Source organism: Ziziphus jujuba, chromosome 9 (genome assembly GCF_031755915.1).
Source record: "Ziziphus jujuba cultivar Dongzao chromosome 9, ASM3175591v1".
Lineage (NCBI taxonomy): Eukaryota > Viridiplantae > Streptophyta > Magnoliopsida > Rosales > Rhamnaceae > Ziziphus > Ziziphus jujuba.
Genome location: NC_083387.1, coordinates 7,431,611 through 7,455,377, shown reverse-complemented (window position 1 = coordinate 7,455,377; position 23,767 = coordinate 7,431,611). Strand labels below are relative to the sequence as shown.

The 23,767-nt window shown below is 34.1% G+C and overlaps 2 protein-coding genes and 1 pseudogene across 2 annotated transcripts; 2 read left to right on the top strand and 1 right to left on the bottom strand.

Annotated features, from left to right (window-relative positions):
* The first annotated feature begins 7,087 nt into the window (after positions 1–7,087).
* On the top strand, positions 7,088–10,755 carry LOC107426586 (transcription factor bHLH62). Its single transcript, XM_016036807.4, has 8 exons — positions 7,088–8,924; positions 9,019–9,249; positions 9,363–9,428; positions 9,508–9,576; positions 9,683–9,754; positions 9,887–10,108; positions 10,207–10,294; positions 10,386–10,755. The coding sequence occupies exons 1-8, from the start codon at positions 7,998–8,000 to the stop codon at positions 10,421–10,423; spliced, it is 1,713 nt and encodes a 570-aa protein (XP_015892293.1). The 5' UTR covers positions 7,088–7,997; the 3' UTR covers positions 10,424–10,755.
* A 4,059-nt stretch (positions 10,756–14,814) lies between these two features.
* LOC107426761 (probable xyloglucan glycosyltransferase 6) lies at positions 14,815–19,699 on the top strand. Its single transcript, XM_016037031.4, has 5 exons — positions 14,815–15,938; positions 16,630–16,938; positions 17,814–18,104; positions 18,190–18,303; positions 18,579–19,699. Exons 1-5 carry the CDS (start codon positions 15,207–15,209, stop codon positions 19,212–19,214), a joined length of 2,082 nt encoding a protein of 693 aa, XP_015892517.3. The 5' UTR covers positions 14,815–15,206; the 3' UTR covers positions 19,215–19,699.
* A 419-nt stretch (positions 19,700–20,118) lies between these two features.
* Positions 20,119–22,115, bottom strand: LOC107426762 (small ribosomal subunit protein eS8-like; annotated as a pseudogene).
* Positions 22,116–23,767: the final 1,652 nt, after the last annotated feature.

The window sequence follows — 23,767 nt, the reverse complement described above, 5'->3', positions numbered from 1 at the left end:
CCTGTTCTTGTATTTGGCGACGCATTGATTCAATAATGCGTCGCCTAACACTATATTAGCCAATATTTGCTATATTAGTATATATAAGTGATTTGGCTTAGTGGTGTGGTGATTTTCTAAGAGTGTATGAGGTCCTGGGTTCAATTCTTGTTATGGTCTTAGTTTGATTTTATTTTTTTTAAATGTTTAAACAAAAAAATTGAAAAAAAAAATAGAACAGGCGACGTATTTGTTGAGGAATGCGTCGCCTGTTCTTGTATTTGGCGACGCATTGTTTGAATAATGCGTCGCCTAACACTATATTAGCCAATTTTTGCTGTATTAGTACATATAAGTGATTTGGCCTAGTGGTGTGGTTATTTCCTGAGAGTGTATGAGGTCTTGGGTTCAATTCTTGTTATGGTCCTGTTTTGATTTTATTTTTTTTAAATGTTTAAACAAAAAAATTGAAAAAAAAAAAATGAACAGGCGACGCATTTGTTGAGGAATGCGGTTTGAATAATGTGTCGCCTAATACTATATTAGCCAATTTTTGCTGTATTAGTACATATAAGTGATTTGGCCTAGTGGTGTGGTGATTTTCTGAGAGTGTATGAGGTCCTGGGTTCAATTTTTGTTATGGTCCTGTTTTGATTTTATTTTTTTTAAATGTTTAAACAAAAAAATTGAAAAAAAAAAATGAACAGGCGACGCATTTGTTGAGGAATGCGTCGCCTGTTCTTGCATTGTTTGAATAATGCGTCGCTTAATACTATATTAGCCAATTTTTGCTGTATTAGTACATATAAGTGATTTGGCCTAGTGGTATGGTCATTTCCTGAGAGTGTATGAGGTCCTGGGTTCAATTCTTGTTATGGTCCTATTTTGATTTTTTTTTAAATGTTTAAACAAAAAAATTAAAAAAAAAAAATGAACAGGCGACGCATTTGTTGAGGCCTGTTCTTGTATTTGGCGACGCATTGATTCAATAATGCGTCGCCTAACACTATATTAGCCAATATTTGCTATATTAGTATATATAAGTGATTTGGCTTAGTGGTGTGGTGATTTTCTAAGAGTGTATGAGGTCCTGGGTTCAATTCTTGTTATGGTCTTAGTTTGATTTTATTTTTTTTAAATGTTTAAACAAAAAAATTGAAAAAAAAAAAAGAACAGGCGACGTATTTGTTGAGGAATGCGTCGCCTGTTCTTGTATTTGGCGACGCATTGTTTGAATAATGCGTCGCCTAACACTATATTAGCCAATTTTTGCTGTATTAATACATATAAGTGATTTGGCCTCGTGGTGTGGTTATTTCCTGAGAGTGTATGAGGTCTTGGGTTCAATTCTTGTTATGGTCCTGTTTTGATTTTATTTTTTTTAAATGTTTAAACAAAAAAATTGAAAAAAAAAAATGAACAGGCGACGCATTTGTTGAGGAATCAACAAATGCGTCGCCTGTTCTTGTATTTGGCGACGCATTGTTTGAATAATACGTCGTCTAATACTATATTAGCCAATATTTGCTATATTAGTACATATAAGTGATTTGGTCTAGTGGTGTGGTGATTTCCTGAGAGTGTATGAGGTCTTGGGTTCAATTCTTGTTATGGTCTTATTTTGATTTTATTTTTTTTAAATGTTTAAACAAAAAAATTGAAAAAAAAAAAAAGAACAGGCGACGCATTTGGCGACGCATTGTTTGAATAATGCGTCGCCTAACACTATATTAGCCAATTGTTGCTGTATTAGTACATATAAGTGATTTGGGCTAGTGGTGTGGTTATTTCCTGAGAGTGTATGAGGTCTTGGGTTCAATTCTTGTTATTGTCCTATTTTAATTTTATTTTTTTTAAATGTTTAAACAAAAAAATTGAAAAAAAAAAATTTTTAAATGTTTAAACAAAAAAATTGAAAAAAAAAAATGAACAGGCGACGCATTTGTTGAGGAATGCGGTTTGAATAATGTGTCGCCTAATACTATATTAGCCAATTTTTGCTATATTAGTACATATAAGTGATTTGGCCTAGTGGTGTGGTGATTTCCTGAGAGTGTATGAGGTCCTGGGTTCAATTCTTGTTATGGTCCTGTTTTGATTTTATTTTTTTTAAATGTTTAAACAAAAAAATTGAAAAAAAAAAATGAACAGGCGACGCATTTGTTGAGGAATGCGTCGCCTGTTCTTGTATTTGGTGACGCATTGTTTGAATAATGCGTCGCCTAACACTATATTAGCCAATTGTTGCTGTATTAGTACATATAAGTGATTTGGCCTAGTGGTGTGGTGATTTCCTGAGAGTGTATGAGGTCCTGGGTTCAATTCTTGTTATGGTCCTATTTTGATTTTTTTTTTAAATGTTTAAACAAAAAAATTGAAAAAAAAAAAAGAACAGGCGACGCATTTGTTGAGGAATACGTCGCCTGTTCTTGTTACAATAATGCGTCGCCTAACACTTTATTAGCCAATTTTTGTTGTATTAGTACATATAAGTGATTTGGCCTAGTGGTGTGGTGATTTTCTGAGAGTGAATGAGGTCCTGGGTTCAATTCTTGTTATGGTCTTATTTTGATTTTATTTTTTTTAAATGTTTAAACAAAAAAATTGAAAAAAAAAAAAGAACAGGCGACGCATTTGTTTAGGAATGCGTGTTCTTGTATTTGGCGATGCATTGTTTGAATAATGCGTCGCCTAACACTATATTAGCCAATTTTTGCTGTATTAATACATATAAGTGATTTGGCCTAGTGGTGTGGTGATTTTTTGAGAGTGTAAGAGGTCCTGGATTCAATTCTTGTTATGGTCCTATTTTGATTTTATTTTTTTAAATGTTTAAACAAAAAAATTGAAAAAAAAAAAAGAACAGGCGACGCATTTGTTGAGGAATGCGTCGCCTGTTCTTGTATTTGGCGACGCATTGATTCAATAATGCGTCGCCTAACACTATATTAGCCAATTTTTGCTGTATTAGTACATATAAGTGATTTGGCCTAGTGGTGTGGTTATTTCCTAAGAGTGTATGAGGTCTTGGGTTCAATTTTTGTTATGATCCTATTTTGATTTTAGTTTTTTTAAATGTTTAAACAAAAAAATTGAAAAAAAAAAAAGAACAGGCGACGCATTTGTTGAGGAATACGTCGCCTGTTCTTGTATTTGGCGACGCATTGTTTCAATAATGCGTCGCCTAACACTCTATTAGCCAATTTTTGTTGTGTACATATAAGTGATTTGGCCTAGTGGTGTGGTGATTTTCTGAGAGTGAATGAGGTCCTGGGTTCAATTGGTCTTATTTTGATTTTATTTTTTTAAAATGTTTAAACAAAAAAATTGAAAAAAAAAAAGAACAGGCGACGCATTTGTTGAGGAATGCGTCGCCTGTTCTTGTATTTGGCGACGCATTGTTTGAATAATGCGTCGCCTAACACTATATTAGCCAATTTTTGCTGTGTTAGTACATATAAGTGATTTGGCCTAGTGGTGTGGTGATTTCTTGAGAGTGTAAGAGGTCTTGGGTTCAATTTTTGTTATAGTCCTATTTTGATTTTTTTTTAAATGTTTAAACAAAAAAATTGAAAAAAAAAAAAAGAACAGGCGACGCACAATCTTATTGGTGCGTCGCCTGTGGGTCGCCTGTTAAACGTATAACAAAAAAGAAAAAAAAAAAATCAACCTCAGTTATGTTGCTCTAATATCTTTATGGGTTATTTGTTGTTAAATTAAGATTAATTAAAAGAACTAAAAAAAAAAAGTGGAGGAGAGAACAGGCGACGCACAATCTATATAGTACGTCGTATATTTATTGAATTTTTACTGACGCATTAACCTCAAAGTCGCGGTTTTGTTTTTTCAGACGTGTTTGTTTCGTAGCGTCGCTAAATAAGTGTCGCTAGATATCAATTTTCGAGTAGTGATAATTTAAGAAAAGAAAGATCTTTGCCCAGCAAAAGAGGAGAAAAAAATTATCATAGTTTTACGTATATATATCAATATGTATATATATATATATATATATATATAACTTTCCCTTACTCAAGTTTTCAAGTTGCTTAATATTACAAATTTATCAAAGGACAACATATTCTTGTCATAATTGAATACCTAAAAAAAAAAAAAAAAAAAAAATAGACAAAGAAAACCGTGTCATAATCTGTGGTGGACTATTAGCAATTTGTGTCCACTTTGTAATTATGATCATAAGTAACAATCCCATCAAAACAATAGTAATGATTGTAGTTTATATAAGATAATTTATCATATAAATGGAGATATAGAGAGAATTATCAAAGAATCTTATTACATTATATAAGTAGGTATCAAAATGGAACGAGGAAACAGTTAATATGTACACCTAAGTAAATTGAAATTTAAGAAATTATTATACGAATTGATACATAAATTGTTTGTTGAAATCTTTTTCTTGTAATCACTTGCTTATCATGCTTTGTTTTATAAGCAATCTATATAATTCATGTTGGATTGTGGTTTAAATCGCAACAAATTTTGACCCAGGAAAAAAGAAAATAAAAAAAAGTGGGATATTAATTACCATACCACTTTTCATAATGGCCTTTCCCATGAATTCATAATTGCATTTGGATGTGCCTTTGTTTCCCATATCTTTTTTGTTTATCTTCTTTTTTTAAAAAATTGAAAAATAAAAAATTCAGGGTCAATTTTTATACATGTCGGCAGGACAACTCTAAATGCTCGATCTCCTACTAGTTTCTTATATTTTGCATCCTCTAGTTTATAAATTTTCTTAATTATTTGCATGCATTTTGCAACGTGGAGGTAGCAATAATACTATTAAATTGGGAAGCTTATTTTTTTAATTATTTAATTCTATTTCAATTTTTCTTTATTTCAATATATTTCATTGACAGCTGAAAATTTCAAAATCCATTCAAAACCTTTTATTCCAGTTCATACATCGAGTGTGGTTTGCTAGTACTTCTTCTGCATCTTGTATTGGATAATATTGGAATCTATATATGTAAGCTTCATTGAATGTTTTACAATAATGAAAAACCAATTAAATTTGAGGGGGTCAAGGGGTCTGCTGTATAAATTAGCTTGGACCTACTTAACAGTTCTTTGAGTTTATCTTTAATATGTCAACAAGAATGTCACTCTCCTTTTTAGTTACCCAATGCCCTTTTTTTCTCTTTCCATCTGCCCTTTTTCATTAACAAAAGTTGGTCCTTTTTTTAGGTGCTCAATGTGTTATATATATTGCATGTATAGATAGTTTATTTTATTTTATTTTATTTTTTGTATAACATAGTAAGTAGGTAGGGCATATGATTATGGAATAGGGTTACAATATCAAGATAAGTATAGCATTCTAGTTATGGCAGTATTGAATATAGTTTCTATGTCCTAATTAAGTTTTGGAGTTCTAGGGCAAGCCCTACACTTTATTAATATATTAGATTAATCATATTCATTTTAAATGTTTTTATTTTAACCCAAAAAAAAAAAAAGGAACAAGAACAAGAACAAGAAAAGATTACTAATGGAAATCAATGATTTTCAATATTTGTGAATTGAAGAATAATACACTTTGTTATATAGAATTTATTGATATTTGAATGATACTTTCTTCAAATAATTTTCCACTGAAATATCAGGAAAAGCAATAGCTAAAACCCCACTCTCTGTGCGCTTTTTTTTTTTTTTTTTTTTCCCTGTCCCTTCTTACGATGGCACTTCTCATTATCCCAAGTTCCTAACATTAATATATAACTAAAATGGATTATGATGATCCATTTCCTATCTGAATTCTTATTGCGCTCCATTATAATATATTGCACGAAAATAATTAAATATTCTTTAATTTTATAAGACATAGAATAACATAAAAACACATAGAAAAATGGCTGTTAACTTAATCGAAAACACAATTTGCCGCCGAGGCAAATGGACAATATTGGGGAATAGCATTTGGCATCAATGGCTTTGGGATTAAAGAAGAGCAAGAAGGTATTGAATTCGGATGATGAAGTTAACAAAATGGCAGTCCAAATCTGTGGGGTTAATAAAAATGTAGGAAAACTTGTTTTTCAATGCCATAAGTTTGGGAAACAGCTTTTAATTGGATTATATAGGAAATGGTGCTTTCTCTTCTGCTTCGTAGAAATTGAGCTGCAAGGAGTTTTTTTTATTTTTTTATTTCCGAGAGCTTAGTCGGTTACTCATCCTGCTATGTGAACCCGACCAAACCCGGGTTAACCGCCGAGTTGGGGAATTTAATGAAATGATTGACTCGGCCTCAAACACGTTCCGGTTCATATTATATAGATATATTTATATATATATATTTATCATTAAATTTGTATATTTAATCCTTCATTTTTTTTATAATAAGAAAATATTTGTATTTTTTTATTTTAAGAATTTTTCAATAAAATTTTAACCGGCACAATATTTAAGAACCTATTTAATTTACTTTGACTTTTAATCCAAACAAACCCCTAGTGTTGACTCCAATGATTGCTGGATATTATATTGGTTTGCTTAATTATTACCCGAACGCTATGTCATAAAATTTATTACCCGAACAATATAGGCAAGAAGAAACTTGGAAAAAAAAAAATATATATATATATAGCGGAAAGAGGAAAAACAAAAACAAATAAATCTATATTGAAAATAATTTTTTAGCCGCCAATATGACTGCCCCAAATGGGTATTTATATATCTTTATTATCTTGGACTCCATCTCCATACTGCAGGGTTACAATTTGATGTATTATATGAGCTAAAATTTGATTCATTAGACCAAATAAAATTACGCATTGAAGCTCTCATCGGTGGAAAATATAAAGAAGAAAATGTGTATATGCTGAATTGAAAAAACCATATACACGACAATTTTATTAGCTGTTTTTTGGTCCTAATCATTTTTGATATACACATCACTTTCTGTTCTGTATACCTTCAAATTCACTTATAAATTGGACTTGTCATATTAACAAAACTCAAATATATTTTAATAGTATTTGAAAAACAAAAATCAGAAGAAAAACGGAAATTTTATTCAAGTTTTATAATATCCTTATACATGAAATTCCCTTTTTGGTAAATTACATGAAAGTTACTTGAAATATATATCTATATATGGTCTTTAAAAAATATGTACAAGTTCAAATTGTTGCAACTTCAATCCTTTTGAGAATTAAGACATGCGCATTAAGCAAGAATCTTATTTATTTTAAGTTCTTTTAGTATAGCTTAAAATGATAATAAAACAAAAAATAAATAAATAAGAGAAAAGAAAAAAAAAGTGGAAAGAGACTAGAAAATTCCGAAACCTGGATTGAATGCAAGGGCAGTGGACTGATTATTTCGAGAGAGGAAACAAGCATTGAGCGTGTGCTTTTACGTCCAAGGACCGGCAACACCTTTCTTCCATCCTTCTTCCGTCTTTTACGGAGCCAAGAAGAAGAAGAAGAAGAAGAAGTAGAATTACCACACTACCCAAGAAAACCCCCTACCCAACCAAAATGAAAATAATTAATAATAATAATAATAAAATTTAAAAGAAAAAAAGAAAAAAAATAAGAAGTCAAACAATCCTATTTTGGCCTATATAACTCCTCCATAATCCCAAACCATCTTCTTCCCCCCTTTTCTATTCTTCTTTTCTTTCTGTCTTTCTTTCTCAAATTCTCTTTTTATTTTTGATTGTGAGCGTGTGCACTTTGCTTAAGCTCTGCTTTTGTTGAGTAAAACACATTCTTCTTTCTCACCCACCAATGCAATCATATTCAACCCACATTTCTCCATTTTAAACCCCCCTCACCATCATTCACTTCTCTCTGCTTCACTTTCCCACACCATCTTCGTTTCATCTCTCTAGTCTCTCCCCTCCATTGTGACCATAAAAAGAACACCCCCCCCAAAACAAAAAAAGAAAAAAAAAAAAAAACTTTTTCTCATCCTTCCAATAACAAAGCTATCAGCTCAAAATCAATCTTTTAAGCTTTTGTTTTCATTTGGTGTCCATTTTTGGTTCGATGGAGAATGACTTCTTTCTGAATGCGGGAATCCCACCACCACCTCTTCACTTCGAATCAGGACCGTCCATTCCCACTTGGCATGCAATCTCGGCCGCTCTTGAAATTCAACCCACGGAGATGAATTGCTCTTCAGATAGATCCCCGGATTGCTTTTACAATCCAAGCTCCTGGGATAATAATAATAATAAGTCAACGGATCAGAGTATGCACTTCGATTCGGCTCTGAGTTCCATGGTTTCTTCTCCGGCGGCTTCCAATTCCAACGTCTCTAACGAAAACTTTGTGATCAGAGAGTTGATTGGGAAGCTCGGGAACATTGGCAACTCCGGCGAGATCTCACCGCATTCTCAGCCTCTGCTAGGAAGTGGTACTACGATTCCGGCGAGTTCTTACATTGGTGGGAATAACAGTACGAACACTTCCTGTTATAGCACTCCTCTGAATTCTCCACCCAAAATTAACTTGCCCATGATGGATCATTTAGTCAAAGAGAAAATACCCAGTTTGGGAAAATCCATGCCTTTGAATTCCACTGTGGCGGAATTCTCCGCTGATCCTGGATTTGCAGAGAGGGCTGCGAGGTTTTCTTGCTTTGGAAGTAGGAGTTTCAATGGTCGAACTGGTCAGTTGGGTTTGAGTAATGGTGAACTTCCTTCTAGATCTAATACATTAATGGTGAATGGTAAAATGCCGAGAGTTTCGAGTAGCCCTTCACTTAAAGCACTTGGATCTCATATGGGTATCCAGGAGAACAAAAATTCTCCGTTGCAGGATCGAACTGGATTGGCCATTTCTCAAGAGGAATCCACAGTCTCTGAACAAAACCCAAATGGGGAAACCGGGATTAATGCCACTAACGACACCAATTCCAGGAAAAGAAAAGCATCTTCAAAGGGAAAACCAAAGGATTCTTCCCAAGCTAAGGTACACACAATTTGACTCTTAACATTGTCCAATTTCTGGTTTTGGACTTTGGTCGAACATTTTGTTGACAACAATGAGTTATGTCCTCTCACAGGTTGCTGAAATTAATGAGAATTCAAATGCAAAGCGTTGCAAATCAACCGAAGGTAATGGGAATGAAAATGGTACTGTTAAAACAGAGGAAGAAGCAAAAGCAAGTAGTGGTTCTACAGGGGATGAGAAGCAAACAAAGACCAGCCAAAAACCCCCTGAGCCTCCTAAGGACTACATTCATGTTAGAGCAAGAAGAGGTCAAGCTACTGATAGCCATAGTCTCGCTGAAAGGGTAAGTAAAGCATAGCGTTTTGGTTTTTAATTCTTTATATATACTACTATTAGGTTTTATATGGTCATTTCCAAACTTCGGATTTCTGACATTGCCTTGTAAAATACGAACAGGTTCGGAGGGAAAAGATCAGCGAAAGAATGAAACTTCTTCAAGATCTCGTACCCGGTTGCAACAAGGTGTGCAAGAAATTCTAAACGTTGAATTGGAAATTTGGGTTTGTAATTTGGGTTTTTAATTTTTGGGTATGTTTTTTAGGTTACTGGCAAAGCACTTATGCTTGACGAGATTATAAACTATGTCCAGTCATTACAACGTCAAGTTGAGGTAAATTAAGAAAGAATAATAGCTCAAAATTTCGATACCCATTTTTTTTCCCTTTTTTTTTTTTTGTTTTTTTTAATCTAATTGGATATGCATTCGTTCTCTGCAGTTTCTGTCTATGAAGTTGGCTTCTGTGAATACCAGTCTGGATACCAACATGGATAGTCTTATGTCCAAAGATGTAAGCTTTCTCAAGGAAAAAAAAATAAAAAAAACAAAAAGTCTTAATGTGGCTAAGTATTTGCAAATTTTGTTGAAATTGGGATTATTATTTTTTTAAACTTTTTTATTTTTTGACGTTTCTCTTTTTCAGATATTCCAACCAAACAGCTCTTTGCCACATCCAATATTCTCAGTAGATTCCTCGGCACCAGCCATTTATGGTCACCAGCCCCAGCAAAATCCAGCACTGCATAACAACATTTCTAATGGGCCAGTGAGCCATTGCTCAGTGGACCCATTAGATTCTGCACTATGCCAAAATCTTGGCTTGCAATTACCTTCACTCAATGGATTTACTGAAGCAGTTTCTCAGGTAATAAATTTTCCCACTAGAATATGACAAAAACCCTTTTTTCTTCCTTTTTTAAAAAAAATAATAATTAACTTATTTGACTGGTTAATCATTTGCAGTATCAAGCATTTGCAGAGGATGATCTGCAAAGCATTGTTCAAATGGGTTTTGGACAAAATCCAGCATTGCAATCTCAAAGCCTTCATGGTAAGGAAAAAAATTTATATAGATAAATCAAATAATTTTGAATACATTTTACCAATAAAATTGAATCATAATCTTTGTTCCATTAATGCAGGTATAAACCAAGTATCCCACATGAAGGTTGAGCTCTGATGACCCATTTGGTTTAGAGTGGCTACTGTACATACAAGGGAGTTAATTTGGATGATTATCAAAATGAAGGACTAAGCTATTTATCTCTAGGTCAATTGAAGAAAACCATTTTTTTTCCTGCTGCCTCATTTTTATATTATTATATTCAATGTAATTTTTGTTGTCAATTTTTTTTTTTTTTTTTTTTGGGGGGAGGTGGGGGAGGAGAGTTTTATTTATCCACTGTAAAATCCCCGGTCCAAATTCTGTATTTTGGGTGCATAATGTTAATGCACCTAGTTGTAAGATACATTACTAAATTGCTAATCTAGAGAAAAAAGAGTTTTCTACCAGATTTCAGTATCCATCCTATTGGACTTTATTGCCTTATAATTCAGAATTTTTATTTTTTGTTACTTCAATAACAATTGTATTAATTAATTATCTTTTCATAAATTGTATTGGGATCTTGTCAATTGTAGACTGTCAATAGCATAATCTTATAGATTTGATTCCAACTTGGTGTTGTAACCAGCTGTATTAGTGGGGCCTCTGTTCTCTTAAAAGTCTAATTTGAATGATTAGGACAATTAGGTAATATAACTTTGGGCTGGGGTCAACCATGATTTCTGGCATATTTTTGGCTCCTGTTAATTTCCATAGATTACCCAAAAGCAGAAGCTTCTGTTCCTTTTTTTACTGTTCTGAATACAAAATTCCAATTAAGCAGTAGAGGTTAGAAGTTAGAAGTTAGAACCACTCCTTTTAACAACTTTCTAATATATTTATTTATTTTCCATACCATACAAAAAACATCAAGAGAATCCCAGGTTGGCCGTGGTGAGATTCTGACTAGGCCCATTGAATCAAAGAGCTTTATATAGTCTCACCTACTATAAAATTATTATATTCCCAATTATAAAAATAAAAAACAAAAAGAAAATAAAAGAGGGTAATGTAGTGGAGTTCAGGTTTGGAAAAGAGATGCCCTTTAAAATAAATTATACAGACTAATCTTTTTTTTCTCTATGAGGTGGTTAGTAAAAATCCAGTTTTTTGGGTTCAACAAAAGATTTCTGCCATTGCAGCCTTAAAGCAATTCTTTAATCAAGGGTCTATTATTGGTGTGCAGATTTATGTAATTTAATTATCAGGAAGATGCTTTGAATGTGGTGCTGTATATAAAACAATTAGAAAACCTATAATGTTATAATTAATAATCAATTAAATAATATTTTTTCTGACAGTCTTGTCTCTAAGAATTTCTAAAGGGCCCAATAATAGTTTGAAACGTGTTCATCATTGGGGTTTTCAGTTTTTATTTTTTATTTTTCTTCATTCCCTTTTTAAATTATTTGGCTGTTTCTCTCATGCTACGGTTGATATTCTTCAACTTCATGCATCAAAGATAAAAAGAAAAGGTATTTATATATATATATATATATGTGTGTGTGACTGCTGGGAAAAAAACAAAAACTTGACAAAGACTCTCTTGTCCCGTATAGGCTTCGCTGGTACCCAATTAAATCTCATTTCCACAAAGCTTAAATAATAAAAAAGAAATATATTAGTTTTGGATTTACCACTTTAATGATTCAACTGGGGTGAAACAAAATTCCCTGAATCACTGTTTAATTTCCAAGACAAAAAATCCAAGTGAAAAAAAGTTTATATAGGTCATCAATAGACTACAGTGTAGCTATCCTTATTTTTTCCTCTTTTTTTTTATTATTTTATTTATTTATTTATTTATTTTTGGTGGGTTTGGTATATCTAGGCTGGGGGTTTGCTGGTATGATGCTTCTATGAATCTAGTTGAGCAAGAAATTCGTGGGCCAAAATTGTCAAAATCAAAACCCTGAAATCTATGTCCTTGATACAAGGCCAAAAAAACAAAAGCTTCGAGTCTCCGCGATTTAGATTTAGATTTTTATTTTTTTATTTTTTTCTCAACCAAAACGATGAGAAAATGAGGGCCTACCTAGAAAGAATGTTTGAAGAGACTTAAAGGACAGTGGTAGTTTTTATTGGGGTTGCTACTATAATGAGTGTAGGGTGGGTGTCCTTATTGATCCCAAACCTCTCTCTTTCTCACTGTGCTATTTTCTTAATTTGTAATTTTTGTTTTTGTTCCTTTTTGTTTTGTTTTTCACCTGAGGAAGAAGCTTTTCTAAGGGTATAAAAAACACTTTGGTTGGTGTTTTTGCTTTTGTAGAGGGGAAAAACACAAAACCATCATTTGTTTCACCAACCATGAATTATTTCATGCTCTACAACTGTAAGCGTGTTTTTGTTTTTCTGCATTTGAAAGGTTTTTTCATTTTTTTTTTTTAATTTTTGGTGAATTATTTCAAAGGTTGAGTTTTGTGACTTGTGACTTTTTTTTTTTTTTTTTTTTGGGGGAAAATTTTGTGACTTGACTTGTGACTTTGAGTGAACAATTTCACCAAATTTTCCTTCTATTTTATTTTATTTTTTTGGAAGCGATGTTTGCACAACCAAAACCCATTACCAATGGAACAATATTTGGACTCTATGGACACGTTTCGCTGGGTCCCGCTTACTAATAGTAGTACTCTTTTAATCCTATGGTTTCACCACTTATGCCTTCATCTTATTCAACTAAGCCATGTTTTTTTAGGTAGTAGTTTCTCATGCCCATACTCTTGAAGTAGTGGAAATGTTGTAATCCTGATTGAGAAAATAATAATAATAATAATAATAAGTCATGTTTTTCAAATATAATTTAACCAAAATCTATACACATTATATAAACAAATCCAAGAAAATTGATTTGCTGTTATAATGGTGCTTGATAAAATATTATCATAATGGTTCTTTATATATGTGGGCGCGCTTTTTCAAAATAAATATAGGCTCCATTTTATTACCTTCTTTTGCTATCCCAAATATAAATTGAATTTGGATTCTCTTTTTTTCATCATTATTTATTAAGGAGTAAGTTTTTTTTTTTTCTTTTTTTTTGGTTTTTTTTGGGATGAGTATTCAGGGGTAAGGAGCTTCTATGTTAATTTGCTGCAATGACATGCACAAATCTGCACACAGTTCTTACAGGCCCAACGCATATTAAAAAATAGAGCCATTGGGTCGGCTCTGCCACTTCTATGTAAAAGGATCTTCAACACAAGCCCATCCTGGCCCATAAAAATATGGACTTAACCCATTTAATCCAGATGCGATTTATGGCCCGTTTACCACCAATCTTACGAACCCATTTTCTTTTCACATTGGGAAGTTTCATTGGTAAATAATCTAGACCTTTTCTATTTTCATTTTAAAATTCAAGAATATCAGAAGTTTCAAATTCATTGTTTAAAATTTATACCCACTTGTTAACAATATCTTAGGATAAGAAACTTTTAGGTAATTTGGAGTGAGGTGCTTCTATTTACACGGCAAAAACTTCTTCTTACACTGTATTTTACGTAGAATTACCAAAACCCCTTTTTAGTTTTTCTTTATCAGATTTTGAACCAATTATGCGTCGAATTTTTTTTTTTAATCAATCTTTTAATTGTCTTTTTTCAATTATTTATTATTATTATTATTATTATTTGTTTTAAGTAAAAGAGGCCTCTTTTTGCAGGAGTCTTTATTCCTCCATGGTTAGGGCCTCCATGGCTAACAGGCTCCTACCTTCTTCATACATGATGAACATATGGGGTGGTAGAGTTCTTGCCAACCATGTTTGGTTTCCAAATCAATTGATTTTAGCAAAGAAATGTCAAATCCGTCGAAGACTGGCCATTGAGACACATTTATCGACTGGCCATCGAGACACATTTATCGACCTCTTTAACTATAACGAAATTTTCATTACTCATAAATAAATTTCTCAAAAAAGTGTTTGACTTCAATAATTATATAAGTGAGACTAGATCTGAAAGAAAGAATATGAAGGCCTCCGGAGAAATGTGCTGATGTTTGTTGCAGGCCGTCGGGTGATCGGCAATGAATTTGGTGGAAAAAAACCGAGCCAGAGATAAGACGGAAAAATAAATTAATTCATTAATTAAAAAAGGGGAAAAAAAAAAAAAAAGTGATTAGGATGATTTTGTAATTTTACATAAAAATTCAGTGTAAGAAGATATTTTGCTGGTGTAAAGAGAAGGACCACAGAGTTATTCAATTAGTGATTTGTAACGAATCAAGTCCTAATAGAGGCTCAGTCCAAATGATATGGGCTTGACCACTAGAGAGCCTCTTTAGTAACAAGGCAAAGCAGATTATGGCCGAAAAAGCTGACGCGTCCAAACACGTAAGCAATCTTAAAATCAAAAAGAGAGGAACACGTGGCTTCAATCGGAGCGCGGCGATTAAAAATCTGAATACGGGGATGATGACCCCATAAACGCACATGGGCATCGTCCGGTGTGTCCGTATGTGTGAATGAGAGAAAGTCCAATTAGGCTTTTTATTATTTATTTATTTTTTTTTTAATTCTGAAAAATTGAAAAACATGAAAATTCACAAAAAGAATAAGAAGAGGAAAGAGGAGCAAACGCCCGCTAAATTTGGTTAACTTGTTTCTAAATTTAGCAGAGCCTCTCAACTTCCTTCTCTGGATCATACACACACAGAAAAAACAACAAAGAACTTTGAGCAAACACAGAATAATTTTTATTTTTTTATTTTAAAAAAAAAGATATAGCTTTTTCACGACAAACACAAACACAAACACACAGATCTTTGAAAAAAATCCATATATATATATATATATGTACACACACATACAGTCGCTGTACTTGATAAATTAGCGTTAGTTACATTTTCTGTCTAATCTATGTCTTCTCGGCCTCCAAACTACGAGTTTCAGGAATGGTGGAATAAGCAAAGAGATAGAGACCAGGACCTACTCTTACTCGACAAGTCCGACGACCCTTCTTCTACTGCCTTCCTCAGCGTCGAGATCCGAAGCCCCATCGCCGCTGATCGGCCCGTCGAGAAGCACCGGGCTCGGAGCGCCAGACAACTCTCCTGGGTCTGCCTCCTCAAGTTCCAGCAAATCGCCGCCTCTCTCGCCTCCTTGTCCAGTGGGTTCGTTTCATTATTGCGCACCGCCAATCGCCGTATCGCCTCCCCAGATTCGCCTGCCGATTCGGCGTCGTCGAGGCTTTACAGGGTAATCAAGGGGTTTCTGATCGTGGTGCTGTTGTTGCTCTGCTTCGAGCTTGTTGCTTACTTCAAAGGATGGCATTTCAGCCCACCTACGTTGGGTTCGGCCCAGATGCTGGGTCTTGTGGAGTTGGTGTACGCCAGTTGGTTGCAGATTCGGGCCAATTACTTGGCGCCGCCGTTGCAGACCTTGACGAATGTATGTATTGTGCTGTTCCTGATACAGTCGGTGGATCGAGTGGTGTTGATGTTGGGGTGCTTCTGGATCAAGTTTCGGAGGATTAAGCCTAAGGCGGTCATGGAGTATAAGGATACTCCGTCGGTGGATGAGGAGGGCAATGAGAATGTGGAGGATTATCCAATGGTGTTGGTGCAGATCCCAATGTGCAATGAAAGGGAGGTAAGAAGATGTAGGTCTCTTTTATCCCCCCAAAAGTTCCATTTTTTATTTTTTATTTTTTATTTTTGTTTATTTTGTTTTATTGCTTGGATTCGGCTATATTGGGAATTAGAACTAGTTTTCATTTTGCGCTGTGGTGGTGTCATTATTTAATGTTACCCTTTGCCTAGACTGTGTTTAATATTCTTCCGCTTGACACAATAGGTCAAACAAGCTTTTGAGACTATATGCAAATGCACTATTTCTGCGTTATGTATTTTGGGTAGAAAATTTTAAATTTAGTGACTCTACTTTATGCATCAACATCATCAATTCATTACGCAAGTAATGGGAACTTAGGGTTGTTTGCTTGTTGTAATTGTAAGTTCCTCTTAGTTTTATGTTAGAACAAAATATTCTTGCATGTGCTAGAGTCATTTTTTATCTTTGTGAATATGGATAGTGAATTGCTAGATTGATGTGTCAATACTTTACTTTCCTTTGTCTTTCTTAGCATGTCTCGTTCTGTTCCACCTTCTCTTGTTGCAGGTTAGAAACTGAAATTGGAATATAAGCAATTTTTCTTGTTTGCTTTGTGTATGGTTTGCATAGAATTACCATGAGACATTGTAGCAACCTAAGTTGAATTGCATTTTTCTTTTCACTGAGGTTTCTATTCTTCAGCAAATTACTCTTATTGGTTTCCTCACAGGTTTACCAGCAATCAATTGCAGCAGTTTGTATCCAGGACTGGCCAAGGGGGAGAATGCTTGTACAGGTTCTCGATGATTCTGATGATACAGATGTTCAACTCCTCATTAAGGCAGAAGTACAGAAATGGCAACAGCGCGGTGTTCGCATATTGTACAGACATCGTCTTTTGCGAACAGGATATAAAGCAGGGAATCTCAAGTCTGCTATGAGTTGTGATTATGTAAAAGATTATGAGTTTGTTGTAATATTTGATGCAGACTTTCAGCCAGGGCCTGATTTCTTAAAGAAAACTATCCCCTACTTTAAGGTAATTTTATAACATATATATCCACAAATTCCTATTGGTTTTGCAAGCTAAAAGGTGGATCTTGAGGAATAATTTACACTTCGGAAACTTGAGATATGTATATATGTGTATTTTGTTTTACATATGATCCATTTTCCAGTGTAGATGAAATCTAAGAACTATTCGTGTTGACAGTCAAAATGTAACTTTTATCAGTTTGTTGAATCTAGAGTTTGATATTTACAACTATCATGTTGTTACTCCACATACAAAGAGCATATTACCATTGAAAGATCCTGAGTTTAGGTGGTGATATGGATGTTAGTAGAGATTGCAATGAACTTTGCGTATAAAGTCTTGATGTTCAAGTACATTTCTTCCTTCTAATTCTTCTTCTTCTTCCTCTTCCTCTTCCTCTTCTCTTTTTTTTTTGGTTGGTTTAATTAAAAGAAATAAACATATATATATCTTTTGGGGAGTGTGGAGTGGGGGGAAGTTGGGGCTATATGTTGATATTTTTACACATTTGTATCTTGTGCAAGAAGGGCCATCATCATAAATTAACATTACCACCTGAAAAATTATGACTTCTTGGTTTTTTATTATCATAGGATTGTTTGGGTGTGGATTTCACTTTGAAAAGGTTTAATTTTATAATTTCAATATATTTTGTCTGTGATCTGTCTTACATTAGGTGACTACTCTTCCTGATTGCACGTTTCTTTAATGTTCCTGTCCTTGAGCTTTGTTCCTTTTCCTGTAAATCAACCACCCACCATGTATAGACCGCTGAGTGCTCTAATTTAGGATTGAATAATGCATAAGATTTTTGGATGATCCTTGGTGATTTTCATTTCATTATTTGTCTGACTGAAACTTGTTTTTTTCACTTGAAGGGGAATGATGATCTAGCATTGGTCCAGACAAGGTGGTCTTTCGTGAACAAGGATGAGAACTTGCTCACCAGACTGCAGAACATAAACTTATCCTTCCACTTTGAGGTTGAACAACAGGTCAATGGTGTGTTTATCAACTTCTTTGGTTTTAATGGTACTGCTGGTGTGTGGAGAATTAAAGCCCTAGAGGAATGTGGTGGCTGGTTGGAGAGGACTACTGTTGAGGACATGGATATTGCTGTTCGTGCCCATCTATGTGGATGGAAATTCATATATCTGGATGATGTTAAGGTATGTGCATCCTCGCATCCACGCTATATATTTCTTTACACATTGTGGGACTGCTTTGGTTTGCTGATTTGATGCTTCTTTGCAGTGCCTTTGTGAGCTTCCAGAGTCCTATGAGGCATATAAGAAACAGCAACATCGCTGGCATTCGGGTCCAATGCAGTTGTTTCGTTTATGCTTTGTTGACATTCTCCGTTCCAAGGTATGGATGTTCCTTTTGTTTTGATTTCATTTGAAATACATTACATTTCTTGATCATGCCTTCAAGAGAGTTCTTGAACAACACATACTTGGAGGAAGATCAAAAGAAAAGGAAAAAACCTTACGCTTATTAGGAACGAGTATGATCTTTCGGTCTCCTTTAGAAGCAAACTAGGTTGACGAACTTAAGGATGTTCAAGCACATAAATATTTCTTTTCTTTGTTTTTGTGTTCTTTTTTTTTTTTTTATATATATTTTTTATATTTTTTACTCAGGTGGGTGTGTCAAAGAAAGCAAATTTAATATTTCTGTTCTTCCTCCTGCGGAAGCTTATTCTTCCATTTTATTCATTCACTCTCTTCTGCATCATTCTACCACTGACCATGTTCCTGCCAGAAGCTGAGCTACCAGCATGGGTTGTTTGTTATGTTCCTGGAATTATGTCCATTTTGAATATCCTTCCAGCGCCACGGTCATTCCCATTTATAGTTCCCTACCTTCTATTTGAGAATACAATGTCTGTGACAAAATTTAATGCCATGATATCAGGATTATTTCGTTTAGGAAGTTCATACGAGTGGATAGTCACCAAGAAACTAGGAAGATCATCAGAGACAGATCTAGTTGCTTTTGAAAGGGAATCTGCTCCTCTAATGGAAACCACCAGTCTTCATAGGTCATCCTCAGAATCAGGCCTTGAAGAGCTGAGCAAAATAGAGATATCTAAGAAAGTCGGGAAACTCAAACGAAATCGTTTATACAGGAAAGAACTTACTCTTGCCTTTATATTATTAACTGCTTCAGTAAGAAGCTTGTTGTCTGCCCAAGGAATTCACTTCTACTTCCTACTATTTCAAGGAATCACTTTTCTAGTTGTTGGTCTTGATTTGATCGGGGAGCAGGTAAGTTAAACCATTTTGGGTACTGTTTCCGAGTAGTGATGGAAAGCTATCAACTGGGGTTCAGCCTGGGATTCAGGTCAAGAGGGCAGAGATTGAAAAATCCATCCAAACTTTGCTGATTACAGAACTCTAGCAGTTGACACCTGCTATTAGTGACTATTGGCTCCCAATTGAAGCACACGTCAATTTTTCATGACACATAATTGCAGTCTATATTTATACATTGTCGGTAGAGGATTGTTGTATCGTTATGGTTTGTGGAGCCATTTGGTTTTTAGAAGTTAAAAATCAAACGTCTCAAAAGGGGCCCTAGAAGACTAGATTGTGTAGTTGGAATAGATTGTTCCTCCTGACCTGTTTATTTGGTATACCATATTCAAATGTATACTTGTTGCTCTGTTACATTATCAAATTTGTCATTCTTTGTTTTGTTTGTTGGAGGATTGTGTATGATTCCAAATATTTTGGATTACATTAGCGTTTGAATTTTGTTACTTTCAACTTGTGGCGTAGCCTCTTCCAATTTGCATGGTTGGATAATGTGAATTATGACTTCCCTCTATATGTATGCTGTTATTCAGATAGGCTAGATCTTCAATCGGTGGGTTTCTAGCAATGGAAAAGTACAATTTTTTCCACCTATTTATAGAAGAGAAGAATGTACATCCAACAAGATGCAAAGTCGGCTTTTCTATTAGCTGAAGCCTGTCAGTTTTGATCTATAATTCTTCGTATTTTTGGCATCTACCTAATTATTGAATGCTCAACTACAAGAACATTTCAGTTTATCCTTCGCACCAACAGATAAATTTTTTGCAAATTTCCAATTTGACAAGCAAACTGAGTTAACGTGCCTAAAAAATTGCATTATCCCATCCGCCAGAATGTGTTAATAGATTTTTACACTGATGCATTAAATTTGTGTAAGTTATAAAAATATAGAAACTATAAAATTAATAGTCTATCATTAACAAAATATGCAGAAGCACCCTACCTGGCTAGTTTAAGCATTAAATTGCAACCAGATATGCCGCAAAGTAGCACCAACTACAGAATAGTAAAAAAAAAAATTTCCTTAAAAAAAAAAAAAAGAGAGATGAGAGAGAATATCTCCTCTAGGGGTTAGATCGAGAAAATCCTATAAGATTTCATATGGGCATCAACAGATATAAGGATCACAATATTTAAGGAGCAGCGCCAGTGCCGCCCTTCCCTTTCTTCCTCCGGATTTACTTCATGTAAAACCCTAGCTCTTTCCCTTCCAATATGTACCTCTGATAACAAGTAAGACTAAGTAAAATTAACTTCTGTTCATACAAACAAGTTCACAAAACCCTTTATGTCTATCTAAACTTACCCATCAGCTCTGCCACATTGACCTGGCCGGGAAAAATGCAGGCCATAAACCTACCAGAACCAAACTGTTCTTCAATATGGGAATCGAGTTTATGATCCTTCTGATGCTTCTCAATCTTCCTCAAGACATGGCTGCTCTTCTTAGTTTCCTCTGTAGCATCGTCTCCCTCCTGCAATTAATACCCAGCAAAAAACTTACAATTGTTACCGAAACCAAAAAGTATCTTAGGTTATGATAGAATATAATATAAAAGAATTTGTTATATTCAGGACTCATCTGAGAATGCTTTTGCAGGAAGTTCTCTTATAAAAACAGTTTATTGAGATGCACACAAAAGATGATTCTCCAAGAAACAATCAACTATAAAGCACAATCACATTTTTAACCAAAAAGTCAAAATCGTTTCCCCAGAATGTGTAATTCTCAAGAAAAAGACTTGTATTGTATTACACCAAATAATTTAATATAATGGCTAATGAAAGAATTTGAAACCAAAACAAAAAACAGAAGTAAACAACAGACTTAACAGAGCATCATTTACCTCTGCAGCCTCCTTTTAACTGCAGTCTTCTTCTTTCTACCAATATCAACACCATAGTGTTGAAGATACCACTGCTTGAATGGAGCACAGCATCTACCTGAACTATTTCACTCTTCACCAGAGTCTGTGTCCTGACAAGTTCATTGTTTGAAGCATTGTAAACCAAATCAAGGATACGGGTCTTGCGAATCACAGCCTCACTACCCCAGGGAATAATTTCCATTGTCCAACCTCAAGGCCCTCCATTTTACACTGCCACCACCGACACAAAGTCTCCTCACTGTCTTGTTGCTGGAGCGTTTTGGATTTGCTGGCTGACCACCAAGCTCATACCTTACAAACCAATTAAAAAAAGTTAAAACACTATAAATAAGCAAAAAGTAGACATTGAAACCTAAAACGGTGTATATAACTCACAGTGCCACAAATTAAACCACAACTCCAATATCCCAGAATCTATGCTTCGTTGACAATCTTGCCACCTACAACAACGGTGATAGATTTCAATATAAAGTGCCAAGTCCTGACAAAGACCATCTACTTGTAATGACTTTCTTTAACCCTTTAAAAAAAAAAAAAAAATTAATCAAGGAAAACAATTTCGAGATGTAGCTTAAAAAGCACATAACAAGAACTATCAAGGCACATACAAAGAGAATCAGGAATTTCTCATTGATAAACAGTTTAGTAGAAGAGAAAACAAGGATTCAAACAACATACTTTCGCTTCTTCCTCTTAAGCCTTCTTCTTGCCACCACTGACACGCCTCTTGTGCATGGAGTCCCCAGAAATACCTGAGACAAAAGCAGTGCAAAATCCATATTAAAATATAATAATAATAATAATAACCAGAGACTAATGCTTGCTTAATTGTAAAACAAAGAGAAACGGGTATAAGCTGAGCATGAGCATCAGGAACAGAAAGCTGAGTCTTACCCCTCTTGGCTGAGCGGCAATCTGAAACCTCTCTCCCCCTCTCCCTAACTGTCAAAATTAGATTGGAAGGGAACATAAAAACTAATTTTCAGGGAGGGTAGTTTCGTCATTATACGTGCATAATGCTTATGGTTGTTTGTTTTCACATCTTCGGATTTTGACTTTTTGAAGTTTTAATTTTATCAGGTTTCAAAAGAAAGAAGTTTAAAAAAAAAAAAAATTGTTTTTAATTTTAACCTGGTGCTGTTTATTGCCAAAAATTGAGCAAATTATACTTAAAACTTGGTTTTTTTTTTTTTCTTTGGGATAATAAATTTTCACCTACTTGAACGTTGAACGTGCTATTTAATGAGTTCAAAAGGAAAATTAAAAAAATAAAAAGTCCTATTTACGCGATGCAATAACTTCTATAAAAGAAAAACCAATAAAAAAATGTAACAACTAGGCAATTAAAAGGTTAAAAAATTGGAAATATCATTATTCAAATATAGAAGGGCTGTCACATTTAACTTAGAGCTATGCCAGATTTGTGCCCAAAAACGTAAAAGAGTATACATTGCTCTCTTTACAACTCTGCGGGGTTTCATTTTCGCATAAGAAAATTATTCTTACCTTAGAAGCTTATTAGGGAGATGAAAAACAAGGTTGGACTTGAACGACATTAGAGAAGTGGTTCAAATTGCAACATATTTACACGGGTTCATTGTACTGCAACCTTCGTATAACGTCTTCTATCACGTGTCAGAATTGTCAATTAAAGAACTATCAAAAAGGAACATAAACATTCTGTTTAAAATTCCACCTTTTAACCTTTTTTTTTTTTCTCTAAAAAAGAGGTTTTATTCAATAAAATTTGTATTTTAATATATAAAATAAGAAAGCACTCTCTTTTACGAACTTAGGCCTATTTGGTAGTGTTTTCAATTCTCTCTTATCCAAGTAGAAAACAAAAAATAGTTTCCTATTGTTTAAAATAATAAAAATAAAAAATAATTGACAAACTAGAATTTCCGATCATTGTAGTACTCGCGGGCGCTCGGCTCGCTCACACGGTCTTGGATTTCCAACCCATTTAAGCGATTACATGTTAAAGCCCATCCAGACCCTAGACCTAATCACTAGACATCGGGGCTGGGTTTCTAGGTCTAGATCTCGTTCTGGACCTCAACCCTATTCGACAATCACAGACCTTGGACCTTGCTGAATGCTACCAAATTGATCGATCAAATGGATGGATGCCATCAAATTGATAATTTGAATGAATTCCTACGATATTAAAATTGTTTCCGAAATAAAGAAAAACAACAAAATATTGTTATTTTGTTTTATCATTGTTTCTGTTTTCCAAAACTATTTCAAAAAACAATGGCCAAACATTTTTGTAGTGTCTTAGATAACAATTTTCTCTTTTCGAAAAACAAAACAAAATGTTTTAAAAACAATTCACCAAACAGGCCGCCCTATTCCCGAAAAATTGATTCCCACTTCTATGTGATATATATACATATATATTTTTTAAAAAAATACCGTATATTAATGTGACAATTCTATTATCGTACTTATTTGTGTCGCCCACTCGCCCTAAAAATGAAGTTAATGACCTTGCCCTCAATTTCTCCCGTAATGAATCTGATAGGCATAACAAAAATAGTTCAAATGTAACAACCACAAATACTTGAAGAAACCCTAGCACAGAAATTTGGTTCCGACTCTCTGTGTTATAAAGAC

Bases quoted from the DNA above. Each gene is read 5' to 3' on its own strand.
- LOC107426586 (XM_016036807.4), top strand. From the start codon at position 7,998: ATGGAGAATGACTTCTTTCTGAATGCGGGAATCCCACCACCACCTCTT. The intron at 9,577-9,682 runs GTAAATTAAGAA...CGTTCTCTGCAG, and splicing joins CATTACAACGTCAAGTTGAG to TTTCTGTCTATGAAGTTGGC. The intron at 9,755-9,886 runs GTAAGCTTTCTC...TCTCTTTTTCAG, and splicing joins ATAGTCTTATGTCCAAAGAT to ATATTCCAACCAAACAGCTC.
- LOC107426761 (XM_016037031.4), top strand. From the start codon at position 15,207: ATGTCTTCTCGGCCTCCAAACTACGAGTTTCAGGAATGGTGGAATAAG. The intron at 16,939-17,813 runs GTAATTTTATAA...TTTCACTTGAAG, and splicing joins AAACTATCCCCTACTTTAAG to GGGAATGATGATCTAGCATT. The intron at 18,304-18,578 runs GTATGGATGTTC...TTTTTTACTCAG, and splicing joins TTGACATTCTCCGTTCCAAG to GTGGGTGTGTCAAAGAAAGC.